Source organism: Mastigoproctus giganteus, chromosome 11 (assembly GCF_048544385.1).
Source record: "Mastigoproctus giganteus isolate SK-2022 chromosome 11, ASM4854438v1, whole genome shotgun sequence".
NCBI lineage: Eukaryota > Metazoa > Arthropoda > Arachnida > Uropygi > Thelyphonidae > Mastigoproctus > Mastigoproctus giganteus.
Window position 1 is genome coordinate 127,004,382 of NC_143585.1, and position 25,711 is coordinate 127,030,092.

General features: G+C 36.7%; 1 protein-coding gene across 4 annotated transcripts in view; it reads right to left on the bottom strand.

Annotated features, from left to right (window-relative positions):
* Positions 1–25,711, bottom strand: part of LOC150078422 (cytotoxic granule associated RNA binding protein TIA1-like) — a 695,656-nt gene that overhangs the window by 34,373 nt on the left and 635,572 nt on the right. For 3 of the 4 annotated variants that reach the window (XM_090385385.1, XM_090385387.1, XM_090385388.1), the window contains 2 exons: positions 24,933–25,017; positions 24,035–24,161 (listed from right to left, as the gene is read on the bottom strand). In XM_090385385.1, the coding sequence (XP_090241511.1) occupies positions 24,035–24,161; positions 24,933–25,017 (212 nt within the window). The remainder of the gene's footprint in view (positions 1–24,034; positions 24,162–24,932; positions 25,018–25,711) is intronic. The other variant, XM_090385386.1, reaches the window with a different exon arrangement.

Genomic DNA, 25,711 nt, shown 5'->3' on the forward strand with positions numbered 1-25,711 from the left:
TAGCCTTAATAGGTCTCTTAAATTCTAACAAAATGTATTGCTATTTCTGGTGAATGGACTAAAATGAAAACAGTTCATCGGCTATTGAGGTTTTTCGAAAATCCCGCTCTTCATGCACTGCGGGAAGTGTTTCCAGATTGCCACATATCCGGTTCCCGTTAGACGATTATCAAAAGTTAATATACATGTTTTATGGAGTTTCTACACTGTTTTCAATGATTGTAAAACTTCATACAAACTTTGAAATTCACATAGTAAAATGAAAAAAAAAAAACACAGTTTACTAATAATTATACTAATCGTTATTAGAGTTAACGCAGCTCCATCGATACTTTACATTTCAGGTTCCTTCGATTATTAAATATTTAAAACCTTTGTTGCTGTTTTCAAGAAGTCGTCTTTAAAAAAAACTTCACTCGATGGATAGTCGTGAGGGACGATTTTTATATCACTTCTTCTTAACGGGCCAAGCTATCGATTCGAACTTTGATACAAAGATCCCTAATAACATTCTAAATAAGTCCTAAAATTTAAAGTGATCGAAGATGCTTTTCATATTCATAGTTCTATAAATCCTTCGCTATATATGTATGTGTTGAATAAGAATTTGGCTTGGTTTTCCCTCAATTTCTTAGGGAAGATCAAGAGAACATGTACCGAATATTTGGTGTCGATCCGATTTTTCCTTATTCAATGCCTGATCATCCGAAACTTATTTTCATAACTCGAAATATGTATGAAAGAAATGATTGGACATCTTTCACAAGTTTTTCTAAAAGAAACTAAACATGAAACTTCATTAAGGGTGGAGTTTTTGCATGTGGATGGACACTTTGGAATTTAAGAACGCGGCTGATACGCGTTAAATAAAAGCTATTCCAAACTACAAAAATTTCAGCAAGTATTCTTTATGTGGAGATTGTCATTGGAATTTGGAGATACTGATTTAATTTTGTAAATCCAGTAAGAAAATTGTATCGTAACAGTGGACAATTTTGGTGAAAGACTGGTGTGCTCTGATCGCTTTCTTTGAATACCCAAGAAAACGTCTAGAATTTTGTTTCCCATTAATTTACACGAGATATCCTGTGGTATATTGCTGTCGAAGAAGTGAACTAATAAATGAACTCGGAACAAAGTAAACCCGAAATTGACTGCCTGAAGAAAATCATCTAGAATATAAATCCTTCGTGTAATGAAGGGACAGCTTGCAACTCAACATCAAACAGAATCCTTTCACTGGAATGAAGTATGCGAAACGAGCTATGAATAAGAAAATATTCCCCGACTCATTACTAAATACTTGAGCGGTACCGATGGTTTTTTTTTGGGGGTGGGGGGGTCTAGTAGTATAGGAGGTTAGTTTAACAAAGCCGCTGTTCAGTTACGAAGGCGTGATTTACTGCTGTATACGAGTACGCTGTAGAACCTCACTGTAAGCATCAACATGATGCTCCTAGCGCACACTTCTGTTTTCCAGGCGAAAATACAACTGAAGCCGATCTAATTTAAAACTCAGACGAAACGTTTCCCTAGAATGGAAATTTTGTTAATCCTAAATAAGATTTTGTATACGTTTTGAATATATTAAATGTAGATTAGAAAACTTTGTAGCATTATCTCATGTTATATGAAACCACCAGTGCCTCTAAACAGACGACTAGCCTAGCAACCCTTACCATGGGAAGACTTTATTGCATTACGACTTTAGAGATCGCCATGCATTTATCTGATATCACCTCCGAGATCTAAGATGTTTATCAGTCAGGCTGTGTCCGTTTGCCCGTTTTCTTTATTACTTGGTGAACAAAAATTACTTTTTTTTTAAGTACTTTGAAATATTTTGTACGTCCCGAGGTATCGACATCAGAAAACTTCCGGAAGTATTCTTTGGTGTATTTAGGTTGTGTTCAAGGCTAGGAATATAACGCAGAATACATTCAAGAATGCACACACTAAAACATGCAATCTTGTTATATGGCAGACATCGCACGAGTTAAAATCCCAGTAGTAAATTGGTAGATGGTCAATGATGGCAGCGACTTCTTGCTAGAGAAGACGTATTAACGTGGGATTTCTAAGAGGTTTTGCCACTACAACTTCTGCAAATGCTGAAGCTATGCTGAATTACTAATAGCAGTTCCAAAAAGTTCGCAAAGTTAAAAAAAAAACCTTACAATTCAATTATTACACTCAGTTTCATGAAACTAATTGTACTCAAGGCATAAATTACATCGTGTCTAATAGGAAATTATGAAATTGGCGCGACGACTCAATTTTCTCGCACTTTTGTGACTACGATGTATCTGGCGATTTATGTGAAGGATGCGAATGCTTGATGTAAATCGAAGCTACCTCCATATCACAATCTTACTTAAGATGACACATTCTTTTGGCTTAACTGAAATAAAATTAATTCACAGTGTTTACAATCTCTTATTGGAAATAGTCATCGTTTTCCTCCGCTCAGCTTTTTAACTTTGTGTTACAGACTCCGTTGAATTTAAGCAAGTTTCTACCTTGCATAGAACATTCGGATACTCCATTTAAGGCGCCTAATTTAAGTCTCCAAGACAGCATGCGTAGCCGTGAATGCCCAAGGAAAAAATGAATTGGCTTCACTAATTTTTGAAAAATTTGGAAACAAAACTGGACGTTAATCTCAAATAACGAAATTTCGATATAAACAACCTAAATCGAAGTAGCCCTGTACAAGCAAAACTAAAAAAACGATTCAGGTTTTGTTTAAAATGGACCAGAACGGAAACGCCTTATTAACAGAAAATTGTATTGTTTTAATTGTCCTTTATGTGCAGATTATTACATTTTTTTCCTTCTGACTAAAATATAAAAGGCAGTTTTGTTTCTAATGTTGTTGATTAAAATCGCATTTTCATGAATGTTTTCCGAAGGCGCAGTTTATTGCAGTTGATACACCCTGGAAGACTACTGTACTACAAAAAAAGTTGTAGAAAAGAATTATTTTAATAAGCAAATTAAATTACAGCGATGTCACTGTGATTGGAAATTAGGTTGCTGAACACTAACATCTGCATTTGAATCTAATTTAAGTGGAGACGTTAATTTACACTTTTGAGTAAGATGACCTGGCCGAGTGGTCAAGTGGGAAAGCAGTAGCGCACGCAATCCAATTGACCGTGGTTCGAACCTACATGACCACTAAATATGGTATTTTCTATCTTTAAACTCCTCTTTCACTGTATGTCCTGCCCAGAACCAGAAAATTGATCATTTTCAGATCAAATACAACGTGTTGTGACTCAGAAGTTCTAAGACGCACTGTTGTCAGTTGTGTCACGGCTGTCTGAAAGGATTAAATTTATTTCATAGGGATGACTTTTACTAGTAAAATAATTGTACAATACTGATTTGTGGATGTACACGGCTGTATGCGGTCTATCATAATAGTATAAGGTTTCCCTATTTGTCACTAGTTTGGCTTCAAATCGCGCGTTGGAGATTGGAGGAAAGATCCCTTCAATCTTAGCTGCAGTTAGCTGATCAGGAAGAGAGAGAGAGAGAGTGAGAATTTTCAGTCCACGAACATGTACTACGCTCAGCGCAATATTGCCTTCGATGCATAATGCGCTGTATGTTTGTATAACAACTATAACGTTGTATGCGGTGAATGCATTATTATGTCATGCTGAAATTCAGGACTGTTGACGTCTGTAGACTGGTACGTGTAGATTATTTCGCAGAATTTCTCATATGTGAACAATATTTTCAACGCTTCATAAGAAGAGACCAAATTCAACTGCTCCTTCCCCTCATCGACAGAAACCTGGTAACAGATGTAGTTTACCACCCGGCTTGAAGCAAAATTTAATGTTTACTCGTCCATTTCAGCGTATCTACTAACTATGACGAAGTAGTGCCACCCCTCCTAGCGACAGGAAAACACCAGTGAAAGCTTGCATGGAGCTAAAAAAGAATTGGTTCAATCGAAGTTTTTCTGATTAATCTTGGAAATTTTAAGGTGGAAGTTGCAGGATAAAGTTATCCTCAACGCCCACAATTTCCACACCGTGCCCAACTGTTGCAAAAAGAAACTGATAAAATATTCCCTCAATGGCGAAGCCACTCTGAATTCTCTGATTAAGATTCGTTTTCTCATCCATTAAGCGAAAGAAAATATTTTTCTTCAGTGATCATCTTGGTGAATTAAAGCGAGTTTATTTTCTAACCGTTTCTGATAGTTTAAATGCTTTAGAATTATTGTTTCGGTGGGAATATAAATACACATAAGCGTCCATTAAGACTATCTCCTTTCAAGTAATATCTTGCCAACTCTCATCCACGATTCTCTTTTAGGTTTCTGCTATTTCCCAGCGCTCTCCATTTATTACAATAACGCGTTTTGTAACGCCCTCTTCTGGTTCCATTGTGAAGAAAACGATATTCCCCCAAAATGTCAGTCGGGTTTGTTCGCAAATTTCTTCGAGACTTGACAGCTGAGTAACTAAGAGTATACATATGCATTTATGTAAAACAACATTAATATATATCTTGTGTTTCTTTTAGCGTTTGAGTGGTGCTCGAAAGTATTACAGCAATAAATCCTGGATAAACCGCCTTTCATTACTTTATTTGTAGATACACGCGAAAAAAAAGGCCACAAGAAATAAAGGAATGTTTTTCCAACATTACAACTGACTTCAACAACGATGATTAATGGGTTGAAACTAAAGGGGACGCTTTAGCGAATTGCTTGATAAGGACAATGAAAAATCACGCAGTTCAGACGGCGATAGTGCATCCGATTATTTTTACATAAAAAGCACGTTTTTTTCGTCCAGTTTTTTTTTTATCCTGCAAGCAGTGTTGAAAAGATTATCGCTCTTGACTAACTGTTTTGTACTGCATATTAACCAAGTCGCTGATATTGTAAGACTTATCAGGTAGGTGACTTTGACCTCTTCTCAAAAACAAAACATCGCCGGCATTATGAGCCATTTTTACGTTCGCTTTGTTTCGAACAGAGGGGCATTTATGCCGCTTGATGGATGCTGAATAATACAAGGATTTCGATGTCATGCAGGGCTCTGTCAAGAAACTACATGGAATGGTTGGTCGCCGAGAAGAAGAGGAAGATGGGAGGCAGTGATTTTTATGCTTATTTGCCATTGGTGAATTTCGCACACGGCACTGGAACAAATATCTTGATTAATAGTTTGTGGCAGTAAGAGGAATTTATTCTTCTGATTGAACAACGCTTTAACTTCTCGTTTATATCTTCCTAGTGAATATTTTACGTTGTTTTAATATTTAAAACACGCTCACAGGTAGGAAAAATTGCATGAAATATATTGACTAACAACTTTAGAATTTCACTTTCAGCATATGGAGAAGGTAAACTAAGATGCTTGAAAAGCTGTTTATGAACCAAAAAAAGTGTTATAGAATACCCGCACAAAATTAATGCTGACGTATTGGGATTAAAGACCATTAATAGACCTTTTAGATGGGCCACTGTCAACTTTAACAATGCCACGCAACCATAGCCATTTCCTGGATTTGTTTAATATTCTGTTTGTACCCATTTGGCGTTAACGAATACGATAATCTGCTGATTACTACTGGATTTTTCTATGAGTAAACTCGCAAACTAGCGTGGTTCTTTCAAAATAACATAGAACCCCTTCTGTACAACCGGGGAAGAGGGTTAACAAGAAAAATTCTTCACTACTTATGCTACCACCGACAATGTAAACAGGCTTATTTTAAAGAAAGCACATTTTCAAAATTTATTACTGACCTACGACACTCTCTAGTTGATAATTCTGCAAGGTGGTGTACGTCACCTGGTTCACACAATGGCGTACTACTGAGCAGTGTGCGTTTTGTATGAAAAAGGTTTTATCGAACAGGTATTGAGATTCAGCGCGAGTTTCGAGTAAGATTTAACAGGTAGGTTAAAAAAAAGGGTATAAAGAGACTGGTTCTGTGTGTGACAATAAGAAGGGAGTGAGAAAACCCGAAAGCAATTTCTCATATTCCTGGGAAGTCTGTAAAAGAAGCTCCATCAATAGTTATTCATCGCATGGCCACCTAAACGGATACATCAGTAAACAGAATGCTCCTGTCTGGGGCAAAGAAAATCCCCACGTAATCATGGAGACACTTTTGCATCCAAAGAAATGCGTACTGTGGTTTTCCTTGAGATTTTGAATACATTTTTTACGAGCATTTTCATAATATTAATTTCGAATTGGTATCCTAGAAGTTTTGGAGTTGGATGGTCCGGCTGCTGTAATAATAAGATTTGAATCTACGTGATTATTTCTTATGGACGTGTACTGGAATAAACCACATTCTTTTGAAGAAATGAATGATGAAATTGAAGCTAATATTGAAAACAACGCTGAAGAAATAAATTTAAATTACGGAAAATTGCCATAGACGTCTTGCAGAGCCATCTCACATTGAAATGATTCTGACAAAAAAAATCTACGCTTCAAGATATCTTTTTTGATGACCTTGTATATAATAGAAAGCACAATTTTTGTTTGTTTTTAAAAAGTTTTTGTATAATCATTAATAATTGTTCAGAACGGTGCATTAAAACGTTTCGCAGACAGAGTAGCTGGAAAACTTACAATATTAAGATAATTATGAATGCTACTAAAAATTAATGGTTAGAAAATAGCCACGAGGAGGGACAAAAACAATTAGTAAATGCGTAGTTGCCATAAGGTATAAAATTAATTACCAGTAACGAGCCATACAATGGACACGTGAGTTTGATTAAGCAGATTACTGCATTTAGATGATTGCTGGCATAATGAAGCAGTCGATACAACGGTGAACGGGGGTGCCTCATTAAAATTAACGGGAATTCAGTTATAAATTAATGCGTATTATTACGGCTGTTACAGTACTGCTTTTTGCCAAATGTATGGAAGCTTCATAAATGAAACTCGCCCGGAGTTTCAATAATACCGAAAGAAAAGTCTGAGCAGCGTGAAATTTTTGTTCAGGAGCACAATTAACATATTACAATAATCAGAAACACTATGAGTAATACATCATTAAAGAATTGTCCTTTTTCAAGACTTGGCGTGTGTTTCGAAATTGCAGAAAACGCGCGGCTCGCTTTTCCGATAAAGCCCTCTGAGAAGGTATGGGAGAGGAACTTTTCGGCACATGGGATTCGGTTCTTTTTGTTTCTTCTTCAATGCAAGACCAGTGGCTTTTATAAGGAAGCCAGCAGATGGAAGATATCGGTCATAAATCTCCACGCTAACATGGGTTAGGGACTGTATATGTTAGTGGAAGTGTTTGTTCACCGGCCGAGAAAAAAACAAAAACTTTTTCTCTCTCTCCTCCTAGATTGAAGAAGCGAATTCCTTCAGTTGATGATCGGATTCGAACCCAGTCCAAAGGAGTGATAAGTGGAAAAATCGTCACCTTCTCGTGAATGAAGTCTGAAAAAAATAGGTTCATTACTTACGTTGACTAACTTTATAAAATGTTTAAATCATGATGAGTACAGGACTAGACTCCTCCGACTTGCCGACGTTACTGTTTGTTTGGGAATCATCACACACATTCGTATGAGATCAATTATTGTGATACCTCATATTGTGTCACGTCTAGAGTATCAGTATAAATTTAAATTATCAAGATTATTATTTACTTATACCTAATAAAGTAGCTTGTAGAATTTGTGCATGAATAACGATGTGATTGCTGACTGCTACTGTAATGCTCAACATTTGCTTTAAAAATTCCAATCGATTGAGTATACAGAATTATAATAAAATGTATATGTGGACAACTATAAAATAAAACTGGTAAAAATCACAGGATGTCTTTTGTCAAACAAAAAAATCATTACGGCAATATTATGATAAAGTGTTGAAGCAGAATGGGAGGATCATGAGGCCATTGTTCGCTCAACAGCCTATGGCGCCACCGATCCGTTCGAAAACAGATTATTTATTTTTACCTTCTCTTGTTTTAATCGCTTTTTATATTTAATGTGTAAATATACATTTCATTTTAATTCTCTATATTCAAATTCAATCGGTTGAAGTTTTTAATTCAATATTCCTATTTTCACATTTCACGTTGAAATGAGCTAACTAGCAAAAAAAAAAAAAAAAAGTTACCTGTTCTAGATGAATCCAAATTTATCTAGTACAGATAAAACCAATTACTCCTACTTTAAGTGTGAGATCAAGTTTATTTATATCAAAAACGTGACTAAGGTTGCTCTTTATTTATTCAATTTCCTGAGTATTAACTGGCAATAACAATAATGCGTAATAATAAATTCCATAGTGGATTAGAAGTCAAAACTAAAGTATTTTAAAAATAAAATATTCCACTATGGAATTTAATTATCTTTAAAGCAACTCATTTTGGCTATTGTCAGTTAACACTGAAAAATTGTACAAAAATTACAGATTATTGAAAGAAAAACTTTAGAGTTGATTTAACAGATGGGGGATCAATGAACTACCCTCTCGAGTAGGGTAGTTCCCGTGGGAACCCTTGAAAACCCAATACACCCAAAAACGGGTGTATTGAATTTTCAAGAACCCCCTCCCCCCCTGTCCTCCCACGTGTAGCTGGGTGTATCTTCGTATGTCCTGAGGTCGGTTTGGGTCTGTGAGGGGAAACCGGAGTACCCGGGGAAAACCTCACTCCACGGCCTGAGACCGACTAACTCAGCAACCGAGTGGAAGGCGGCGGGAAAAATTCCCTAATGCCTCCGATGGGATTCGATCCCAGGTCCTTCCACTCAGCGACCAAGCACTTTACGACTGTGCTACCATGGACCGCGTGAGAGCGCTGTCATAGTTATCTTATATAGCCGAAGCAGCGCGGAATAAAATGAAGAACTCAGGAGTACAACATTATTCATTTAAAAGTTCTGAGATCAGCAGAGCGAGTAATTGCTATGATTTCGGTTTTAGAAATTTACATCAACGTACACCACAAATATGCAATTTCATTTTTGAATTCAAATTGAGACATTAATTAGCAACAGCCAAACCTGCACATTTCGTGATATCCAAGGATACCTTATCTACCCCATGAAGTTTCGCATTATTATTATCTTTTGGGAAAAAAGAAACCTCTCTGCGCTCAATCTCACATACTGTCCAAAAAACAGCGTGCATACGTACATAAATCCTGCCCATTGACATGCACCAAACTAAATTAGCATTTCTCTTCTATTGTTCTTCCTAATCAGTGCATATAAAATGTGAGTGTTGATCGTTACTCCACTGAGGGCATTTCGAAACATCATGGTACACAACAGCAGCATCAGGAACTGTTAGGTAAAAAATAGTACTGTCCCCTGTTTTCGAACCATTGTCTTAGCTTCTGTTAAATTTTAAGACTTTCCGAGATGAATTCACGGGTAAGAGATTTCGTCTTTTACATTAATTTATGGATGGAAAGAAAAGAAGTCACTTGTTGCCTTAAATTAAGGAATGTTACCAGTCGTATCAATCACGACACGTATCGTTGTCCTTTTATATCAGTTTACCAAAATAAAGCAGAAACCTTAATCATACTTCCCCCATCACTTTTGAAATCTAATCTTGTTTGGCAATTGCCAGAGAAAAGCTCTCTATTAATGAAGGTGTAAATTATCCAAACAAGCTTAAACGTCACCTGTCGTTGGCAGGAATGGTTACGCAGATTATGACAACGGTGTGAGAGGATACCCCTTCTCTCCTTTGTATATACTGAAATGACTGTTAGATTTTTTTTTTTGATACAGGTGCTGGCTAAAATTTGGAGCACGGTTTCTCATCGTGCGAAATTAACCTGATTGTAGTATTTCTAGGAGGTGTACAAAACGCGGAGAATGTAACCCCCCCCCCCACTAATTTCTTGACTATAATATCCACGAAGTCCTACGGGAAATGACATCGGTTCTGCCATCTGAAGAGCCAATATTTTATGACGAGAAATTACTTGATTATGGAGCATCCTGTTCATGGTTTGTGATAATCCGACCGTTGTTTCTTATTTAAAGAAACAACGTTCGAATTTCACTCGTTACTGCTTGTCGTGAATGACTTTGGAGTCTCCTGAAAAGAGAAGTTCAGTTAGTCTGACACTGTATGTTAATGATGATAAAATTTTAACAAGCACCTGATACCATATGTATTTATAAAGGATAAATAAATATACGAAACAAATACTTCGCGTTTGTTTTAAGTCGTAATGTTTAGTTTGGTTTGCAGAAACGGTTCAAGTTGTGCTCAAAACCATTTTTCCAGATATTACCCGTCCCTAAGGTTTGTTGAAAATTATTCAAGGATATTTTTGAAGTTTGTAGGTTGCAGTTATGTTAAGGTATAGTACGGCACATCACTTTTTTGTGATCTTTTAATGGTTTCTACAGTAACGTAATATTTTTTCGATAATCAAGCATACTTCCAGGTTTGATTTTAATAAGTTCTCCATTCTTTTGGGATCAGTGGATGGAGAATTCATAATTAAAAAAATGTATTCTATGGATGTGACAATGTATATATCCGATATTTTGACGATGACAGCTAGCTACTCCATATTTAACTATGTTACACAAAGGAAACGAATATGGCACCATCCTATAACTATTTGTATAATTATGAAGGCTTCGAGATCTGTGGTAATCTTTCTTCAGTTTTTCACTTGAACACTTCGTTCTCTATAGTTATGCATTGCGAACTGGAATTTTTGGTGGGAACCCTAGTACTGAGACAACCATAAACCTAATTCCACCTCTTATTGGGTATATAGGCAAAATTTAATATCTGGTATGTCCATTTCTGCTAACTACACTGCGATGACGTTGGTCGCTTCTTAGACACCAGGAAGGCTGTGCCAGTTTTGCGCACCGCTTCAGTTCACACTCAGGGACGGCGTGCAAACATCCTAAGAAGTGTTAAAATCAAGCAAGTTCTGAGTTAGCCAGCCGTTTTTCCACTGAACTACACATCGATAAGTATCCGTACCTGAATATAGGCCTGCTAGAATGTGTTTCCCACCCATGAGATTTTATGTTAAATTTGACTTATATTCTATGTCTTTAGTTAATAATTCTTATTAACATGATGTTTATAATCTATATTATTTGTAGTATCGTTAGTATATTAGAACATGTGTGCATAAATATTCTAAATAAAATTTAAATGTATATCATTTATCATGAGTGTGAACGACCATGTATCTCTGTAGGTACAAATATTAATATAAAGTATTTAGGGGCAAGAGCCTCATGCTACGTGGTAGAATGACTAACGTATAGGTTAGTGCAATTGCATCGTTTTAATTAAATCTTATATTTTGAATACCTTCACAACGAGATGCCATGGTATTGCACTACCATGAATAAGTAACGCTTCACCAGTGGAGAAGACCAATGTTACTTAATCTCGACGGATACCACCATCCAGCCGGCACCGTTTTGAGGATTATTGCCCTATCATCGGTGGGTGGGCAGTTACTGTGGTGTTGTAATAGTGACAACCCAGACTACTTTGGTAGTCTAGGTTGTCACGACATTTCTAGATCCTGTTTCAGTAGCGTACTGTTATTAACAACCCTGCTATGATATACCTTCATCAATATTAATAACAAATACAAAAATCAACAATGGGGGACTCCACTAATAACATTAGTCCACGAAGAGTAGTGTCCATTGATTACCACTCTCTGTCTTCTCCCAAATAATCATCCCTTTATCCATACTGCTCTAATTTGTACAGCAGTATCAAAAACTTTTCTGAAATCCAACTATATGATATCAAAATTATTTTTTGCATCCAGTTCCTTTGTAACCACATTGTAGTATCCAATAAAATTTGTCAGACAAGACTTTCCCTTAACAAACCCATGCTGTGTCTGAATTATTGCTGCAGTCTTGTCTAGATGGTCCTGCAATGCATCTTTAACCAGTGGCTCCATTATTTTACCCGGAACAGAAGTTAAACTAACTGGTCTGTAATTACTTGTGTCACCCTTTGAATCCCCCCCCCCCATGTGAATTAGGGAAATATTTGCACATTTGCAGTATACGGGGACTTCCCCTGAATCCAGAGATGCTCTCATAATAATGGCTAAGGGTTTGCTTACTTCATTTGACACATCCTTTAATATAACTGGATAGATCCCATCCACCCCAGGTGCCTTTCTTATGTTTAACTTCAACAATTTCTCCTCCACTTTGCTCTCAGTTATTACAAAATCCTTCAGCTCCCTTTACTGTCTCCGCGCAGTCTTTTTCGGGATCGTCCAGGGTTCTTCTCGCCAGAGACTAAATGTGCAACAGACCAACACTATCTCTGGCATTTGCAGAGCTAGGAGAAACACTATACCTAAGACCTGAAATGTGAAAATGAGGTCTGAGCAGAAGCTCGAACTGTAAACTAGAGGCTGAGATGACCTAGTGAGTAACCTGTTGGTTTCCCTTCCTCCCTGCTATAATTATATATAAGTTCAGAAAAGTTTCTCGTATAATCGGATTAATAGTGCATGATGTCGAAGAGATTGCTTCCGAACCTTTTCAATTTGAGGAGAAATTTTGTTAAAGATTACATACCACAGCATCTCTTTTGGGTAGATTAAGAAAGGCTAAATTAAGCTCTTGGAAAACTATATTTATGATTCGTTTTTTTAATCGACCTAACCTTTCGAGTCGGTTCATCCAACTCGAAATATACTCTATCCCCAAAAGTTACGAGAACAACGTTTCACAGGCTTTTAAAACTATTATGTTTGTTGAAATTTCCGGGTTGAAGATAGTTTTTACACTTCATGATATAGGTTGGTCGAAGGCGTGCTTAGAAGATTTAACTGTGTGACTGCTATTCTCGTCACGTCTATACCAGAACAGAAATGAAAGAATCCTTAAGACCATCTAGTCAAGTGGCGAACAACTACCATTAGTAGCGAAAACTGCACTCAAAGGAAAAGCAATAGCCATTTGCGGGGCGCATCATTCAGCATTTGTGGAGGAACTACACTTTCCTGCACGGAATTTTTCGAATAATAGCCACAGTAAGATAATCCCAAAGGAACAAATAAAGGTTATTTCGGATGATAAATATTCATACGCAGAGCAGAACTAATAATAATGAACAAACTGTAATTTTGTACATATCAAAAACAGCAAATTGGCCCAAGAAGATATGAATATTTCATGAAATAAGTTAAAGCAGGCTAGCATTAAGTGAATCACAACCGTATCACCTGCTAACACTTTACTGACTGAACTACTTTGTTGTATCTAAAAAAATCGTCAGCTCATGTGCATTGTATTTATTCAGGAAATTTTATGAAGCTGCTCAGATATTAAGGCTCAAAAATGAGCCACAGTCTGTCTCTGTTTAACCAATTTATGCCGGGCTCTTTTTTCAATATTGAAACTCCTCGACTGGATGATCGTGCGTGTATTGCTGCAAAGCAGAAAAAAAAGTGAACGTTTTTAAATCTTAAAGTTTCTTTCTCCCAGATCCCCTACAACTTAGTGATTACGGGAGGTTATCCAGCCAAATTATCGTGAGCGCGTTTGATCGTGTTCTAGTGGCCGCTTACGCTGTCCGAAGATCTTGGAAGAGGAGGAATTCGTGTGCTGATAACTACTAGAAGTACCTGGACACTTGCATGTTTTAAAGAACCATTTCATATAACGTCGGTCAAAGATTCACACTGTACCTGCTCGTTGGTTGATTCCAAATCACTTTTTGATAACAGGAAAAGTTGCACTTTCGTCTGAAGCCGACGTTCCAGTTCATTTAATTGGGGTTAAGGCTATCGAGCTTTATTGCACGCTCATATCTTCAAACCAAGTCATTACAGATTGTACATTGCCATGGTGAAGCAGAATAAGGGGTTCCATGCTACTGCCACAGTGTAGGAAAAGTGAACTTGTCCAGTAATTCTGAGATGACTCCCGCATGTATTCAATGTTCGAAATCCAAACTACTAGGAACAATCACAGACAGTGACAACACCTCCATCAAATTTGAAAGTTTTACTCCATGATTTGTCATTCCATAACGCAGCTTTCCAGGGACTGGTTATGATGGGTTTTGTGCTCTCTGTGTAGCGTCGTATTAATATCAGTTCACGTTGATCCATTTGGTGATTACGTCACCTGCCTTTTACCACCAACAGATTTAAATACTAATATGGCTCCTGAGATGACTTCCCCATTGGTAGCAGCTAAACTAGAGACAGCTATTGATGTGCTTATCTAGTGTGAACGAAGTTGCTTTTGTGTCTATTCCTGACATGTGAGGCTTTAATTTTTCCGATACTTTTGGAAATAGTCCTGTTCAAACTTTTCGGGTGTGGCCAATCCTTATGATTTAATGAATCGCTTTCTGATGGGAATATCACTACCTTTTCTAAAGATACAGTGTAATAACAGAAAATTGGATGCTATCAATAAAATTAATTTCATCAACCCACTGCACAATAGTTCTTTTGTACAATTATACCCTACTTTTTAGAAATGGAAAGAGGACTTAGGAATATTAATCTCATGTGTCCCTCCCACAACTTTTGTGTTTACGGTGCGCGTGAGAGTGTTATTATTTTGATCTGTCATCTCAAAAGAAAATGGCGGAGTTCAAATTATAAACATCAATCGTTTAGGATAGAATATAAACCAAATATTTTGTTGACAACGTCATACACAACAGCAAAGCGTTTGATATAGGGTTGAAAATAACATACGTAATAATTAAAGAAATGAAAGTTCTTCAGATATAGTTAGATCGCTCCTGAAATATATCAATTTCAACGACATTTGTAAGGCTGATCAATCTGTTAATGATGCTTTTCTTTTCGAAATTGATTTTGGAAAGCGCGATTACATTCAAAAACTGTCATTTTGTAGCTTTCGGTGTTTAATTGTTTTGGTCATGTATTCAAGGTTTGCAATATTTATGCTCAGAAATTAAAGGCTCGACGATTATTTAGTCAAAAAAAGAGGGAAGGCAAATGTCTTATTCATAAAATCGCTTTAGCAAATATTCAGGCACCTGCTGTTCAACCAAAACTTACCAGATTGAAGAGGATTTCGTCAGTCACTAGTTGGAAAAGATCTCTTTACAAAGGAAACCAAAGCTGAAGATCTTTTTTTTTTCTTTTGATTATTATGTTGAAACTGAGATTTCAACATAATACATTTTGAAGCGCAATCTCTGGTATTCATAAATAACAAATAAATGTACAAGCCTTTTCCCTTCGTAAATCTTCCAAGAGCAAAGTCAGTCTTAAGTACTATGGTAAAAAACTGCTTGTCTTAATTTTTCCTCCCCTTTTATCTGCTTCTCGTATTAACCGATTTCTCGTAGACTTATCTCTCTGATCTGAGTAAAGCCTTTTCCATTTAAGTGGAACTTTGCTGCATACGTAAGTTTCCTTACGATAATCCCTTCAGTTTATTAGTTTGAATTTTCGAGGGTGTTGTGAATTTGTTTCATAATTGTCTTTCTTTGGAAAATTTACATTGAAATAAAGCATAAGCTCTTAAACTGAAAGGACATTTTTCCTCAGTATACGGAAGATTTGCAAAGCAGTGTTGAGATAATAACATCAGAATATTTTGATTTTATCAAGTATGGCAAGCAGGTATTTGCATATAACTTCTGCTCCTCTGTGTGTGTCCAGCAATGACTCGGTCTAGACAAGCCACCGGTGGGCTGACTGCTGTGTGGTAAATAAACGATGAGACAAATCCCATTATCATACATAAGAACAGCATGTTCTCCCTTTCAGAATTCAATAAAAACTTCTCTGCAAAGGGATGATAAAACGGACCCCGTTCTATGAGTATCAAAAGTCATTTGTTTTTTAAGATTTTTCATCTAATGAGGAATCGCATAACTCAGCAAGCCTTTTCCACACGACGTGGAAGGACAGAGATTATAACCACTGTGTACTGGGCCAAGAAGTCTTTAGCAACATTGTAACTCTCATTAGTAATGCATAGTTACATTCTTATGCCATCTACTCTGAACATAATATAACCAAATAAAAGGATGGGCTATGTTACTCACGAAAATTGTATAATTTTAAGGTGGAGAAAAGTAATATAACCAGCCATACCGCCAATGGTTAAGTTCCATCACTACAGTCCAGATCCCCTTGCCCCGAAAGCGTCAAGTTATTGAATGGCCTGTTATCCAGTTTGTAGAAATAAGAAAGATCTATTTGTTAATACGTGTGTGAAGCAGGTGCAGAACCCTAGCGGTTCAATAGTCCGATTTTTACGCTGCTTGTGTGGGGAAAAGGAACTGACATTCGATTTCAGATACTACAAGGGAACAAAATCATTTATTTGTTTGTACATATCTTTCTGCATTATGATTCACTCTTGTTTTCAGTATAATAACAATTTGTCACGAACTGTGAACCGAACGAGTAGCATTTCTCTTTTCTAATAAAATCACTGTAAAATTTATTTATTTTTTTGTGTGCAGATACAATTATTCTTTCATTTGCTTGTTGAGGTTACTACGGCTGAAAAAATATTCAAAGTTATGCAAGAAAAAGTTAAGATGTACAAGAGGCCATCAAGGCGATTTGTGGTGTCAACGTGAGGTTGTATGATAATACTGATCTGTCTAATTGAAGAATCATTTAGTATTAAATGAATTCCATGTGACAGCCTTTCTGCGTTTTCACTGTAAAAAAATAAAAACGGATAGAGGCATATTTTAGTCACATTTCTCTAAATAATAGAGCTTCCTTAGGTGCGCCAATTCTTTTGAAAAGCTGCTAGCAAAGATATAATATTATCTAAGTGTTTTAACCGTTGGAGGATACATGAAAAGCAAAACGTAGAACTGCATATGAGTTTCTTAGTATGCAGCATGACCAGATGCTGGTCTTGAAATCTTATAGATACTAATCAGTCCTTGGAAAGTAAAAGGCACAAATTACATCATCCACTAATATATAAATAGGAGAGTCTGACTAAACTAAGCCAAATTTCGAATATAATATAAATATTAGCACAACTATACAGTATTAGGCCTACAGATATCGGCTGCATCCTGAAAATGGTGGAAGATTATACGCGTTAATGGGTGTATTATCATAATCTTTGCGCAGAGTACCAGGAAGAAGGAGCATTACTTCTGCCCTCGAAAGTTGCCTTTCTAAACCAGCAAATGCTTCCTTCAATACAACTAGAATCTTACAGGATAACTACCTAGGTTCTATGGAGAGTTCCAACGCAGATTGACCTACAGTATTACTAATTCTCGGTAAGCACCTTAACACATATAGCTAGGGAAATGCGCATGACAAGTAATTTGCGTCAGAGATGCTCACAACAACTTATTACTTCAGATTTCATACACGAAATTTTGTTAAGGCTATCATAACAGCAAATGCATCATCATCAATACAATAGAAATTTGCCTCACATTTTTTGTATTAGGAGCTAGTTAGTTTTGATTGATCTCATCACCCTACATTAATAAAATTATGAAATATTTCAAGTGCTATTACTGGTTTATTATTGCAGACCTTAGCATGTGAGTGCTTTGATAAAATAAAGGTCTGTATTTGTTTTACATAGTTATTATTCTTATTTTTTAGGACACTCAATTGAAGAAATCTCTGTGGCCAAAATTTGAAGCTGTCGCATGGGACAATCAGAAAAAGCAGCAGGTGATTGTGAGCTTGAATTCTTTTTATTAACCGTTAAGGAAATTAGTTAGTCATACGTTTTGTAATTTTAATACTTTATTTCATCGACGTTAATTTCTACTACTTACGACCAATTTGCGATAACCTCGAAGGGATTCAAGTAAGAAAGGAATCTGTGCGCCTTGATCTTCCTAGCTGAATGAACAAAAGATTTCGCATATAGCTTGAGATATCCTTAACCGTAAAAAACATAGTGCGATGTATCGTTTGGAAAGCAATCGTCAAGTCCATTTACAAGGGTGCTGAAACCACAAAAGTGGCTGTTAATTCGTACGTTATCCATAAATAATTGCAGTTCAACTGTATACATCCTCCCACCTCACCAGAATTTTGAAATGAAGTCGGTTTTACACCCGCTTTATGTTTCTACTTGTTCATAGCACTTAGCATTTGATTAGTCAATTCATCAATTTGGGTGAACTCCTTTTCTTCGCTCCTGCAATTCATATCCGTTTGCCCTTTACTGCGGAAAAATACATTTAAACTGCAGTATTTTTTAAGCTTTACTTTTTTTCTGTTCTGTTCCTAAAAGCGAGAGAGGCTTATTACTCGAATCGTATTCCTTTTCTTCCTCTTTATTTCTGTCACTTTCTGTATCCACGGGATTTTGAAACTCCTTCGGCCACCCAGCCGAGGTAGAAGACGGCGATCATTATCGCGTGTTAGACAAACCTCTTACGATTTTCCCAAACGCACTACACTTCACAAGACAGTAGCTTCTTCATTTTCTTCGTAGTTCTGGCAGAAATAAATCGTGCAAGGCACGACAGGTTCTGAATATTCAAGTTGCAGAAGTTTGGCTTCCGTTTAGCCGCGAATGGCTTCTAAAAGCATTGCAAATAACAGTTATTTAATAGTTTTTCTAAAGTAGTTTGGAGTTTCGAGTTGCCAGTCGTTCGTCATGCAGTTGCTCCAGTAAAAAGCCACGCGGTAGCCTTAATGTATACTTATCGCTTCAGTCAGCGACGTACACCCAAATTATATTAGGCAAAATTCAGGCGGAATGGTAATGCGTTAGCGAGATATTAGATTTGGGAGTCTATTATGTTCATAAACATTTCAGTAAGCCCCCAACTATTTAAGTATACTTAGGAATGGGCGAGCCGTCATGTATGCCACTTGGGGTGGGGTGGGATGCGAGGCAGTAGTCGAAATTCCGGAAAGTTATAACTGGAAAGATTTTAAGCACTTATTTATAATTATTTATGGCGTGACGAATGGCGTTCGCTGTCAATTATAAGACCTCATGGGAAAAATAATGCGTGACAATTTTTCGCAGACACGAAATATCACCTAATTAGGGTGGTGAGAGAAGCCAATCAGGTTCAATCGGGCATTATTAAAGAGTGTCGTAAACATGTTATCGGTGAGGAACTACAGAATAGCTTATTTTACAGATATATTTTAGCGTTATAATGCCTAATGCTCGCAGAGAGAATTCTCGAATGTTTTTTATCTTGTTCTTTCACTGCGAACATTATCCCCACAAAAATAAACGAAATTCTCACTGACCCGAAAGGGAAGAGAAGTTCGTATTCTTTAACCCTTATACAATGTATTTCTCTCCATCATTCTATTCGTATTGCCTCTCAGTTTTGATGTATACAGTCAACACGATAGATAGGCAGGGATCCTTCGTTTTGTGTCCAGATCCGATGAAAATACCCATTGTCTTAAACTTGTTAGACGTAGTTTCTTTCGCAACACGGCATGGAATTAAATGAGATCTCCTTAAGACTGAAATATTGTGAACTGAATTCAGTAAAAGCAACTCGTAGAGCAGATGTGGCCAAACTGCTACTCAGAGACATATTTTCTATTAATCAAAAAAAACTGGCCAGTAGCAACCAAATATCATATGATTTTAACACTGGTTAGCACTTTTCCTAATTTTTATTGCTATATAGAAACTCTGTCTTGCCTTAGGAGATTATCAGATTTTCCCAGGAACAATTCATGTGAAAGGCACAGTTTCGTCCCCGAAAATGACCACTACAAAAATTCAAATCCAGTTTTCTTTTCATTATCACTTTATGACTCGATCTGAAAAGCAAAATTCAATGTAGTGATACTATAAACTATATTTTATGGTCGGTTCTCCTTTCACTGGAAGAAAAACCAGGTCTTTTCCACGGTGTGAGAGAGCAACTTCTCTAGAACACAAATGCCCTTCCATTCTACGTGCTTTAACTTTTATATCTTTATTTATGCATTTTACCTGTTTCACTGACACAAACCTTCTTTGGAAAAATTATTTTTATTTAAACTGATAGTTTGGCTAGCATATGAAAATAAGAACTTACTCTCGGAATAATACTGAATCGAGTTTCATGGAAACTTTCATAAATACGATGTAACTAAAATAGAAGGTTCTATCAAGGAACGTCTGAAGTCATCTTGTAGCGAAAATAAGATAACTTCCTTAAAAAATAGAAACCTAAATAGTAGCAAGTCTCCAAATATGAACTACTCAATTTTAAATGAAGCAGTGCAGAAACCTGACCTTCCATTTTCGAGGTGCTTCAAGTGCGTCTGTTCTAGATATTCCATTAATATTGTAAAGATAATTTAAACTGCGACAATGGGCAGCAGAACGAATGGCAGAAATTATTGCGCACCAATGACCATCGCTGCGATCACTCAATTTACAGTTGTTAAGGGTGTATATTTACGGACATTTCCGCAGTTCTTTTAGAAGAACGATCACTTAAGTTTAATAGTCCCCGTGCATCGCACAGTACCAGATGTTCAGCAGGAATAGCAATCTCTTTAGCCTTATTCTGCACATGCATCTTGCGCAATTGTTCTCTGTCTCGTTTCCCCTTGTCTGTTTTTTGCAAGTTTAGCTATTTGTCATGGGTCTGCCTTTCAAAGTTTAAAGTAATACCGATGTTTCTAAAGGTTTACCTCCTATTGAGACGGCCGAAAAAAATTCCATTAAGCCCATACACTAGCTGAACAAAATGATTTCTATAATTGTTGATTCCTTTTTAAAGTTTCCACATTAAAAGCGTGTGCTTGAGATAAAAAAGAACACCACAATTTGTTACTAGTATTGCGACTTTTGCTCCAGTTGACATTTAATGTGCTTGTGTTTTTAGTCGACTTAGAAAAGGCAATATTCTCTGTTTGTTGGCGTGTGTTGTTCATTATCGTGTTGCCTGTCGGGATTGAGTGCAGGTGACAGAATTTTTTTTCTTTCTTTCCAAAGAAGCGGAGCTAATGAGGACCTTGGAAAAAAAAAGTCTATCGAAAAGGAACATTTGTCTATTTGCTCAGCCACTAACGATGTAGCAAATATCGACTGATAAACCATTGCCAAATGACGTCTCTTCCCCTCGTTTTCCTATGAAAAAGTGCAATAATATGGGAAGATGGCCAAAAAAATTTAAAGAATCAGCTTTTGCATTTGTCGCGCATCTAATCTGTCTGTTTGTGTTTAGACCGGTAAATGTGTGGTAGCTTGCCTAAAGGACCGAGGATGGCAAGAAAATGAAAAAAAAACCACTACAAATCTTGAAGTTAAAAAAAAGTTTCTAAAACAATTCAAGGATTTATGATTATGATGGCACATAGAAAACCGACGAAACGGTATTTGTTTAATTACCGCGACTTTTATTTGTCCTCATATAGTATTTTGTTTGGCTGTAAATTGTCGCCGAAAATTTCGAAACGTTTTATGTATTTGGACCACAACTGAACTTCGTGACCTCTATTTTTATTTAGGAATGGTTAGCATCCCACAGAAATAAATAAATTTAAGCTAAAATTTTTTTTTACGCAAATTGCGACCTTGAATCTCAGTAATGTGGTTGAATGTCCCTTGCAGTTTGACAACGGTTCTTATTCAACTATATTCATGTCCACAGGAATTGGACTAACTCATTACTGCGCCTCTTGATTAGACCGGGGTTCGAGCCCGTGACCACCGCATATATCCTTAGTTGCTAATGCAACTAAAAACCAAACATAACTCATTACGTAAGCCGAACCGCATGCAGAGAAAAATCCTCCAGGAAAAATATGTAAAAATCGAACGATATCAGGATAAGCTATGCAAGATGTTAATGGATATTTTAATTATTACTTCAGTAGACAGTTCTAAGAGTTATTTCATTTGATAGAAGCAATGCTGTCTTTTTATTTAAATGTCTACTATTTCACGAAGTCAGTCATTCTTTCAGTGTGATCAAATGTGAGTTTTCTGGTGAACCGGAAGAACCCCGACATCTGCCATTATTACTAAAACATTATCCACAACAAAGTAGAGCTGAGCAAAAGTGCTGCCTCTTTTCGTGCCATTACCAGATTACTGCAATGGTTATTCCAGTGGATTGCCGCTTCTAAGTTTGCGTTGTCATTAGGAACTGTCACCGTCCATCATCTGGACAAATGTGTCGCCATACCAATGTTTTCTCTGTTATTCCGATATGCAAAGTAGTTGGTTACTTGATCATTGCTGGCATCGTAAACCATCCATCAGTACAATACGAAAACTTATACCAACGGATTTTTGCTCTATGGAGAGCACGATTAATTGAGATAATATCGAATATTCAAGTAGCTGCTTATTTCTTCGCTATGCGAAGATGAGGAACCAGGAATAATTTCCAACTGCCATCCATCAGCGTAAACTTCTTTTGATGATTTAATATTCAAATTACACATTGCGTTGCTTCGTTTTATGTTACGAGCTGAATGGCAGAGGAATTAAAGGTGAAAGAGACAAATGTCCTTACTTCAGCTGCTTATTTAAAACATTGTTATTGTGTTACCGAGTACCATGAAACATATCTGCTCAATGCGATTTTCTGAAGGTTTTATGGTAATGTTAGATACTGTTATTCAAGGCAGAGATAGGATTAGTACTAAAAAGAGTTTTTATGAATGCAATTCTACCATAAATGGAGAATGACCGACATTCCCAGTAATTTAAATAACATATTTTACAGTGTCCGAAAAGGTGAATGCACTTTCAAGAAACATTTTACTGCACCAATACGGTCATGTGATGCAATCATAAAGTAGCCATCCAATTCATTACACTATTCTTTTGTCATTCCTTAAGATAGCTGATTCTCAAACTTAGCAAACACTTTCTATACTGTCTCTAGCACTCCGGTCGCTCTTTGAATCCTCTCCAGTGTACAATTTTCTCCGATCAATTCTTTTCACAAGAGCTGGGTATTAAACGAAGGTTTCTGAAGGAGGAAATAAATATTTGTCATTCACATGTATATTTCGTGTGGAAAATCATAGAAGCCACTGTAATGAGGAAAGGAGTGCTTCTTGAAACAGCCCAGGAATCTCTTCTTTTATCCCACAGACTACAGTCGAAAATAACTCAACACCCAGTCTTCTAGTAAGTAATAAAGGGAAACACATTGATCTAAAGGATGCGTTTACACGCGCGTGTTAGAAATTTCTAAACCTGTCATGAATCGAGGTTGCATCAGAAGTGACCCGTGCTAATGCGTATAATTATATTATGCCTGCTTTTCTAAAACCCTTCTTGTTCAAAATGAATGCGTCCACCATAAATTTTGCGTGGCGTGAGGAGAGGGGGCGGCATGTGCACGCGTACTTTGTCCTTTTAGTGTTACGTTCTTCCGTATCCCCTATCAAGAATCCATTACTCATCCGTTCAATTTTCCGAAGTTTAAAACTTTTTTTTTTTCATTTGTTTTTCATCAATTTTCCTACAACTGCTGTGTTTTTTTTCCCTGCGTGTCTTAAAAGAGTAGCTTTGTAACTACCAGAAGTCTATCTAAAGCAATTACGTTCGAATTTCCTACATCATTCGTTCAAGTCATTTCGCCGGTTAGTCTCGACTCCAAGATCAATAACGTAGCTATAAGGAGTATCCGACCACCTGTTGTCCAACACTGGTCTTGATCAAGTGCTACAATTTGTTTTCTACAAGCGTCTACACTTATTGCAATTGTTCGATGCTCTTCTGATTAAATTACAGTCAAATAACCCGAAGTGCTAGCGTCCACGTGACAATATGTCATCATGGCTTTGTTTAGAATGATATTTAGGTAATTTTTCGAAGACTTTCCTCACTAGGACTATGGCCAGCGGTGGTTTAGAAGTTATTTTGGATGGATTTTTTTTTCCGACTGCAAAAATTCTTCTAATCGTTGTGAATATCTTGATTTTACCTCAAAAATAGATCCAGGGCCACTGATGAGTGTAGCACTTTGTACACGTATTCACGATATGCCAAATATAGAAAAGAAACAAGCTTACAGCCGGCTCTAGTGATTTTTTTTAAATCAGAAGTTCGGATGCAGATAAACCGTCCTTCTGTAAAAGAGTAATTTCTTACCTGTTGTTGCTGCTGATTGTTTGGGTCTCCAGCTTCCTTGCCCCAAGAACACTTAACCGTTTGACCGTTCACCTCCGTGTTATGAGTGGCAACTATGGCATGTGTTGCCGCCTCTTTGGTTGCAAACCTAGAAACGAAAATTAGTGTTTAGATTTACCTCGGATCACAGTACATTTTATTAAAAGTAGTGACTATAAATGATTCAAGACCAGCATTATATTTAGTCAGTGGCTGTTGCCTAAAGATGATTTCACGCAAATAACCGCACACCTTTTAGGATAAGAGTATTCTTGATGTATTAATACAGGAGGAATGATCAGATAAGAGGCTTTCCTCCATCATGCTGTTAACTACGGCAATGTAAATCTTATAATTAAATTTGAACGTCATAAGACCTTTTCGCTGATGAAATATAATCATGGTTTAGTAAGATTTTTTAACCGATAAATCACATATTGGGCCGTATTAAAAAATTCATTACTAATGTAAATTTACAGTTATTATTCGCGTGACCATTATTGCGGCCAGTAGAGTTAAATCCTTCAAACGGCGGATTTTATTCTTTGTTTATGTCTTTTCGGAAAGCCTTTCACCAATATGCTTCTATAAAAACTGTCTTGTTTTATAGATGAAGCTAGTGAATGATAACTGAATTCGGTGGGTAAAAAAAGGTGCGAGGACAGATGATTCATTTATCACGATAGAGATGCGAGTGTAGGACAGCCGAGGCTTACATGGTAAAAATCCGTTAACTGGATAACGTGAGTTGGTGGTTCTCACGCTTTCTCGACAGTAATATCTGTTGCATTAAGAAAATCAAATTTAGTGCACTTTCATATGCAAAAAAATTAGATATATAGTACTTACTAATCTTGGAATATATTTAATAAATAGTTACCTAACGAAGGCATAGCCCTTGTCTTTGAACACTCTAATCTCTTGAATGGGACCGAAGGGACTAAATGTCTTCTGCATCAGCTCTTCTAGAAGCAAAGAGAAAAAATAATTGTAATCTAAACATGTCACACTAGTGTTCAAGAAAGTTCACATTTCTAACCCTTTTTCGCGATTTTATGTTACATTAATGACAAGAATCACAAATACAAAAGATATTTATTAATAGTTAAGGCTAAGCTAAGTAATATTTGACAGATGCTCTCAAAATATTCCAAATGGGCATTTGCAATCTTTATACAACAGTTTTGACTGAAATGTTATCAGAAGCCCTCAATTTGCTTCAGTTTATCATTACAAAATGAAAAGTTCACCAGGTGAAAACTAATATTTAGTTGAACCGCCTCGGGCCCCGAAGATAATCAACGGATAGTTCGTGGTAAGTAATGGAAACACATTACTGAAGCTAAAGTAACTATTTGCCTTCCAGGTATCCATGGGCATTTACGGAACCTTTTATAAACTGCAGGTGATCTACTCCGCGATACGAAATGCACCCCCATATCATTTGGCTGGTATTCTTCACCACGGCGAATCGTTTGTCTCCCATCAGAGCCATGCAGGTTGAATTTCTTCTCATCCGAGAAAATAACTGACTTCCACTGCTCTGTACAGGAAGTGGGCCACAATGAGGTTTATTATAAGGCTGTGGAGAAATTTAGTTGCTGATATGATGAATGGTGTGGAAACTACTGATTGGCTTCCATATGAGGTAGATGGGGG